Below are 7,801 nucleotides of genomic sequence, written 5' to 3'. Positions count from 1 at the left end.
TCACTTGGGCTGAAATCTGCCTTAGGCAACAGAGTGAGACCCTATCTCTAAAATTAAAAAAAAAAAAAAAAAAGATTGGCCGGGTATGGTGGCTCACACTTCCAATCCTAGCACTTTGGGAGGCCCAGGCAGGAGAGCAGAAACACTTGAAATCAGGAATTCAACATGCATGAGCAACATTAAGACCCCATCTCTTAAAAAAAATTAGAATAGTTAGCCCAGGGTGTTGGTGCCTCCTGTAGTCCCAGGTACTTGGGAATCTGAGGCAGGAGGATCACCTGAGCCCAAGTGTTGGAGCTATCATGACCTCACTGCACTCTAGCCCAGGTGACTAAGCAAGACCTGTCTCAAAAATTAAAAAATGCAACTAAGTGAATTAAGCAATGCCACTCCATTCTTGGAATGTTACATTTCAGAGTAAACATAGGATCTACGGCCTACATTGGCTACAGCAATGCAACCAAAAATGTTAAAAAATACTTCTGATATGCTAAGATACTCTGATAGGCACTTGTATTCCATACAATCTTCAAATATTTTAGAAGTTAAAATTATGTATTAGTTGAATACTAAAGTGTTAACGCCCCTGATAAAATAACTGAATGGATAAGAACTCGACAAAATGAGAGGCCTGTTTAAATTATTTGTTGCCAGTATATTCGCTAAAATACAATTTAAGATCCTAAATTACATGACCCAGCCCTAGCCAAGGGAGTCTGTGCTGTCAGTTGAATTAAACGTCTGCAGGACAAGGCACGTGTCAAGATGGCAACTGCTGCGTCGTCACTTTCTGCAGGTGTCAGAACCTCCAGAGACCCCGCCCGTCCGCGCGGCTTCCCGAGTGCAGTGCGCACATTTTCCACCAGATGGCGGCAACACACCGCCTTCCCCTCGGTTCCTCCAGGACAGAGGGACACAAAGAGAGCACAGCTTGCTCTGGTTGGGGAAAAGGAGAAAGAGAACTGGGAATGAGAGATATCTGTGAAAGAGGAATTGATGAGATCCCGCTAAGTGTCAAAAGCATGCGGGTGGTGGGTTGAGCTCTGAACATCCCCGGGTCTCTTCCCTAACGTGGCGCTAACCTTTGACTATAAACAAGCGTTTTGGTAGACTAGAAAGGTTGCCCTCACTTAAAAAGCAAATGAAGAAGGGTTGTGCCTGTGGCTCAGTGAGTAGGGCGCTGGCTCCATATACCGAGGGTGGCAGGTTCAAACCTGGCCCCGGCCAAACTGCAACAAAAAATAGCCGGGTGTTGTGATGGGTGCCTGTAGTCCCAGCTGCTTGGGACACTGAGGAAAGAGAATCACTTAAGCCCAAGAGTGGAGGTTGCTGTGAGTTGTGATGCCACAGCACTCTACCAAGGGCAAAAAAAGGGCACTCTGTCTCCAAAAAAAAAAAAAAAAGCAAATGAAGAATATCTCATAGTTGTTCTCCTGAATTAAATATTTAGGTATATCCAATACCAATAGCTAATAACATAGTAATAGCGCAGTTAAATAATTCAATTAACAAACTAGGACTTTCCCACCTGCCTCCAAAATATCTGGCTGTCTTTCTTGATTATCTGCCCACCTCCCCCTGTGAACTAAAGAAAATCTTAAGTCTTGCAGCTGACTGACTGGACACCCGCTTGGCTAAAGGGATCCCAGAAATATCCTAAAGCTGAGCTGCTGGTTCTAAGAAGGGAAGGTCAAACATGCCTTGTCATGTCCCCTTCCTTCTTGGAGATGTCCTCTGTAACTCATTAACAGTCTGAAGGCTGTACAGGACAATGCTTAAATCACACCTGCAGGTCCTCAATGTACTTAACAGATCCTTGAGTCTGGTGGCTTGTCTCTGATTAGCAGACTTCCTTATCTTAGCTTACAACATTCCGATCCTTCAGACAAAGCTTCATTTCTTTAACCAATTACAAATCAAAGAGTTTTGTTTTTTTTTGTAGAGACAGAGTTTCACTTTATTGCCCACAGTAGAGTGCCCTGGTGTCACACAGCTCACAGCAACCTCCAGCTCCTGGGCTTAGGCGATTCTCTTGCCCCAGCCTCCCAAGTAGCTGGGACTACAGGCTCCAGCCACAATGCCTGGCTATTTTTTTTTTTTTTTTGGGCCGGGCTGGGTTTGAACCCGCCTCCAGCATGTGGGGCCGGCGCCCTACCCTTTTGAGCCACAGGCGCTGCCCCAAATCAAAGAGTCTTTAAACCCACCTATAACCCTGCTTCAATATGTCCTGTTTTTTTTAGGCCAAACCAACGTATGCCTTCCATGTATTGATTTATAACTTCTTTTTTTTTTTTTTGAGGCAGTTTCACTCTGTCACCCTCAGTAGACTGCCTTGGTGTCACAGCACACAGCAACCTCAAATTCTTGGGCTTAAGTGATTCTCTTGCCTCAGCCTCCCAAGTAGCTGGGATTACAGGTGCCCACCACAATGCCCGGCTATTTTTTTTTTTTTAAGTTTTTGTTGTTGCTGTTGTCATTGTTATTTTAGCTGGCCCAGGCCAGGTTTGAACCCGCCAGCCTCAGTGTATGTGGCTGGCACCCTACCCACACTGAGCTATGGATGCCACCATAAAGCAGAGTATTTTTAAGACAGAGGAGTGATAAGGGAGAAAGAACATAACTCTATAGATACGCACAACAGAAAGGCACAACTCTATAGATATGCTAAATTCAAGGCAAAATTCACCGAAAGAGATTATTCTCTCCAGAAAATGCTACAAAATAACTGGGAGACAGAATTAACTTGAAGGACTGAAGACTACAGGAAAATACTTTCATCCAGACCTGACAAAATGACAAAAAGTCCAAGCATTCAGAGCCCAGAGAACTCGTCATAGAGCTTTCAGCTCAGCTGGCCCAGGAGGCTTAACTAGGAAGCCCTTAGGGACACCTGCCAGGCCTAATTGTTCTTAGAACATATGGTACTTTGTGCCACTCCCCAGCTGTGAACTGTCTGCCTTTTATCAGCTTGTTTCACAACCTTAAGAAAACAGTAGCTAACACCCCTTCCCCTAATTTATTGTTTTGCTTCTTCTTATAACCTCCTGTTCAATTACAAAGTAACTGAACTCTACATAAATCCAAATATCCTCCACTTTTAATTCTATGAAGAAAATAGCACGGCTGCCATGGCAAAGCAGTATAGAGGACAGCACAGCACTGGGTGCATGACAGAAGCTCAGCAAACACGGTGTCAGGCCTGTTTTCAAAATATCATTTCATTATACACTCATCAGAGTTGCCAGGTAAGAGCCCAAAATCATTTAGTGCACAAAGAAAAACTTTGTAAAGATTTTAGCATTTATTAAAATTAGAATGACTGCTGTATTTCCTTTGTAGACTAAGTAAAAAATAAGGCTTTGTTTCTAGAATGTTGTAATAAAAATAAGTTTAACACAATGAATAATTTGTATATAGAAAATAATAAATATTTGTTGAATAGCACTGGAACTATGAGTGCTGAAAATTTTATACAAATATTGTACTAAAGATAAAATACATGAACCAAGAGACATTTAAAAATTTTATCAGTATTTAAAAAAACAAAACATTCTTTATTAACGAAATTATTGAGCTCCAGTGAGAAGAAGCTCCTCTCAATTTTTTTAAATCAAAGAACACAAACCCCTCTGGCTGATTATCTTAACTGAAAAAAAAAAGAAAAAAGCAAAAATTTACTAACTTCTAAATTATAGTACTCAAATGATAACTAAAAATTAGAAAGATATGCTTTCCTAAAAATCCACCAAATCAGCATTTTTCTTTATTCAAAAGCTAACTTCTTAACATATTTAAAAGAAGCTACAAAAGTTAACTTTTCATTGATAACAGTGCTTTTGCATCTGGACCAATTCTGAGAACCAAATTACAAACTCCACGAATACAGAAACATCTGTTCCATTTTAATTACAGAGCCACTCACCATAGCATTCTTCTCACAGTATGCCATGCCTATGTTTTTTTTTTCACAGTAAGTAAATTGGTGATATAGATTCATGATAAATCACAAAGATAATACTATGAATATTAATTTACTATTTTAAGTAATCATAGTTAGAGAGAACCTCAAAATCGTTTAAAACACTTGTGTACAGTGTAAGCCAGTCTGCTGAGAAATGAATGACAGAGTCTCTGCAGGCTTTAGACTCCATTCATACAATCAGATCCGAGTTGTGTGTTTTTGGTTTGGGTTTTTTTTCGGATTTACTAAAAATAGAAAGCAAACCCCAGAGACAAAAATTAAAAATGATTTCATACCAACTAAAACGCACAACAAAACGAAACAAAAGATATTGGAAGTTCTATATAATTCTCCAATAAGATGACAGTGGTTGAGCTTTGAAAACTTTGAGAACTTAAAAATTTAGAAATGAAATTTTTGCTCTATATTTTATTTTGTGACTCAGAATTATAATAATGATGCCCATATTTAATTACATCAGCGACTCTCACATCTGGGGCATCATTCTTCCTATTTGTGCTTGTATCACTGATTGGCTGGAAAATGATGAAAAAGTCCACTGAGATTGAGAAGACACAAACTTTGACCAGCAAAATAATTCCTAGGCCAGACTCTAAAGTTATAAATTTTCACAAACTCCAGAGCTAAATTAGGACACTCGAGGGAGAAATATAACTTTCTTGCCCATCATTCTTATTTTCCACTGTTCATCCATTTTCCTAAAATAAGGAGCCCGACATTATACACATTTCTGATCCACACAATCATATGTAAAAGTCAAGTGATTTTTTTGTTGGTTTGTGTTGCGGCCAGGTATTCCAGGTACCAACTAGCACATTTCCAGAGCACTTTATTGCTTCTGAACTCTTGACTTACCTTTCCTGAGAGTCAACCCCTAAATAGAAGGCCCTGCTCCAGAGGTGGAGGAAACAGGTAAATTATGACTTCCTATTGTAGAACTACTTGACAAGAAAACCAAATGCCATGGAACGAATTCAAGACTCTGGGACTTGTGAAATGAAGACTCCCACTTCCTGCTAGTTACTAATGAGCAGCTGGGCCCCGTCTGCTGAGATGCTTGCGGGTTGGGAGTGCTGATGCCCTCATAGGTGCCAGAGGCCCAGGACTTTCGATGGCTGAACTTCAGTGAAGCTTGTTATGCACTGGGTAGAGTAAGGTCATGTGCTCTGCCCCTTTGAAAGGCAACTTCTCATTGGAATAGTAGTGTACCACTTCAGGGATGCTGTCAAACACAGCGCTTGTCTGATTCAGTGTGTATTTGTTGTCCTTGGTCTGAGCCACTATGATGTGGACACATCCTTGACTAGTCCTGGAACAACAGAAGAATCAGGGAGGAGACATGAATGAGTGAGCAGAGGATCCGTCCCCACTGAAATCAATTCCAGTAAGATTCACAGCAGGTTGACGGTCCATTTCCAGAACTGTTCTACATAAACAGAAATGCATTCGACACTTTCTTAGTGCTCTCAGAAACTTCACAGCCTAAATGCATGTCATTCTTGAATTGTTTATCCTTACTACACATCAGCCATCAGGTTCTGACCCAAAGAAAACAATTTAAAAAGTGCCAAGTTCCTTCTGGCCCTCAAATTGCCAAACAAGTGCTTACGCCCAAGCACAAGGCTCAGATGAAGGGAACCCACCTTCTTACCAGGGCCTGGTAAGAGTACATATAGAAGGGTTCCTCCACCTTTTTTCTATAAAGACCACATGAATCATCATTCTCAAACTGTTTCCTGCCACCTTCATCTAAAAAGACCACTCCTGGCTTGCACATAATGACAGCTGGCACTGAAGGCTCAAACATTTAATCCACAAGCACCAGTTTCAGGAGCACGGCAGAGCTATTCCCGGTGTTGTATATCTGGTGGCCTGTCCCATTTTCTGAGCCCTGTTGCTCCAACATACGTCCCCCCACCCCCTAAGTTCCCCTCCAGTCTGATTGTTCCAGCTGCAGGGGCTCAGCTTCCTCAGGAAGGAAACGCTGTTCAGGCTCTTGACAATGACCCTCCAATACAGCACCAGCGCACTCACAGAGCAACGAGAATTTCCATGACACACACTCCACCAGGCCTGCCAGGCCACAGTAAATGTTCTGTGCACGTCCGACAGGGGGAGTAGCAGGCAAGTCAGCATTTCCTTCCTCACCAGAAGAAACTGGTATCAAAATTGCCATCGGCATTTTGACAATCAAAGGATCTAATTTATTAAAGTCCCTAGTACTAGGGAATAAAAGAAGAATGACTGGAACTATTCTTTTTATCAGGAATTATTTCTCTACTAAGACAGCCTAGTACAGATCCAGTAATGTAAGGTAGAAATGGACTAACACACAAAGATAACAAAATAAGCCTGTCATTAGCTTAATAAATATCGAGGCATTTACCTAACACCAATTTTACAGTCTATTCAGAGAGTCTCATGTTGCAAGCAAATGCATCTTATGTTCTGCAATACACACCCCTGTAAACCACCTGCACGTTAGATTTTGACCTGCCATCTGCCCATTCACAGTGTCCCCTCTCCTGGGAAAAAAAGCCACATTCACCAGGCTCAAATACTCACTTTAGTGCAATGGAGTACCTACTGTTCCCTGACTCACTGTTTCGAACCAGATAACCAGCTTCTTTGCAGGGTTGTAGTCGACTCTCAGCCTCAGCACGGGTAATGGCACCATGATACCAACTGAAAAAAATGGGGTGGGAGAAGGGACGGTGCCGTGAATGTCAGCACGTGAAACCAGACTGTGCATCCTTCCACGAAGCATTATTTGAAATGAACTTTGGTAGGAGCTCGACATCCTGAACTAGATCCTGCTTCCCACTCAGAAAAGACAAAGCGCAGATCTGCGGGCCTCTCGATCACAAAGCCCATCAATCATCCAAGAGCTAACAGGCTGGTGTCATCTAAAGAGTTTTCACTTTGTACAGGAGAGTGAGAACTAAAACCCCAAACACTGTCAAGATGCAGTGTGCTTTCCATTCAGCATGAATGCACTAGGCTTCCAAGATGGGTTTTCATTAATAAGCTCCAGACAAATATTCATAAACAAAAGTAATCATGTAAAGTGGGCCAGTGTGCCCCCACCCTGGGGCTGTCAAGCTTCCAGGTGTTGTCGGTTACAAGGATCTATGGGGGAGACTCACGGCTGCTTCTCCAGGGGCAGGCCTGGGTCCACTTTCTCCCCATCACTGTGGTCAGAGAGCGCTGGCTTCAAGATCTTCTGGGTCCAGCTCTTCTGCCGGTGGTGCTGCCTCACCGTCTCCTCCCTGACAGAAGGTCGCTCAGATCCTTCAAACTGGACTGGAAGGAAGACTCCATTTAACATCAGAGGCCATTGAGGGGACCAACATAAAATTCAAAGAAGAAATCTCCTTGCCTGCCTTAGCGTAGGAGAGAAGCATTCTCTCCTGACATGAGTGGTAGCGTACTGCCCGACACACTGGCTGGCTGAGCTCCTGTTGGCCTCTAATCCCACTGCCAGCCTCCCACACAGCTGCTTCTCCTGAAGGTATTCATCAGTTTTAGAATATGAGAGGAAACCGCGTTAACATAGTTGAGCATGGACTTTTGAAAAATTCATTTTTTGGCCGGGCACAGTGGCTCATGCCTGTAATCCTAGCACCTGGGGAGGCTGAGGTGGTGGATCACCTGAGCTCACAGGTTCAAGACCAGCCTGAGCCAAAGCGAGACCTCGTCTCTAAAAATAGCCGGGTGTTGTGACGGGTGTCTGTAGTCCCAGCTACTTGGGAGGCTGAGGCAAGAGAATTGCTTGAGCCCGAGAATTTGAGGTTGCTGTGAGCTGTGATGCCTCAGCAC

The 7,801-nt window shown here is 42.8% G+C and overlaps 1 protein-coding gene across 1 annotated transcript in view; it reads right to left on the bottom strand.

Annotated features, from left to right (window-relative positions):
• Nucleotides 1–4,375: 4,375 nt before the first annotated feature.
• SHE (Src homology 2 domain containing E) overlaps nt 4,376–7,801 on the bottom strand; it is a 20,987-nt gene continuing 17,561 nt past the window's right edge. The window contains exons 4-6 of the mRNA XM_003795333.3: nt 7,129–7,285; nt 6,548–6,667; nt 4,376–5,291 (exon numbers count right to left, since the gene is read on the bottom strand). Of these exons, the coding sequence (XP_003795381.1) occupies nt 5,105–5,291; nt 6,548–6,667; nt 7,129–7,285 (464 nt within the window). The 3' untranslated portion in view covers nt 4,376–5,104. The remainder of the gene's footprint in view (nt 5,292–6,547; nt 6,668–7,128; nt 7,286–7,801) is intronic.

Source organism: Otolemur garnettii, unplaced genomic scaffold (genome assembly GCF_000181295.1).
Source record: "Otolemur garnettii isolate 467f Iridium unplaced genomic scaffold, OtoGar3 scaffold00091, whole genome shotgun sequence".
Classification (NCBI taxonomy): domain Eukaryota; kingdom Metazoa; phylum Chordata; class Mammalia; order Primates; family Galagidae; genus Otolemur; species Otolemur garnettii.
This window is presented reverse-complemented; position numbering and strand designations above follow the sequence as displayed.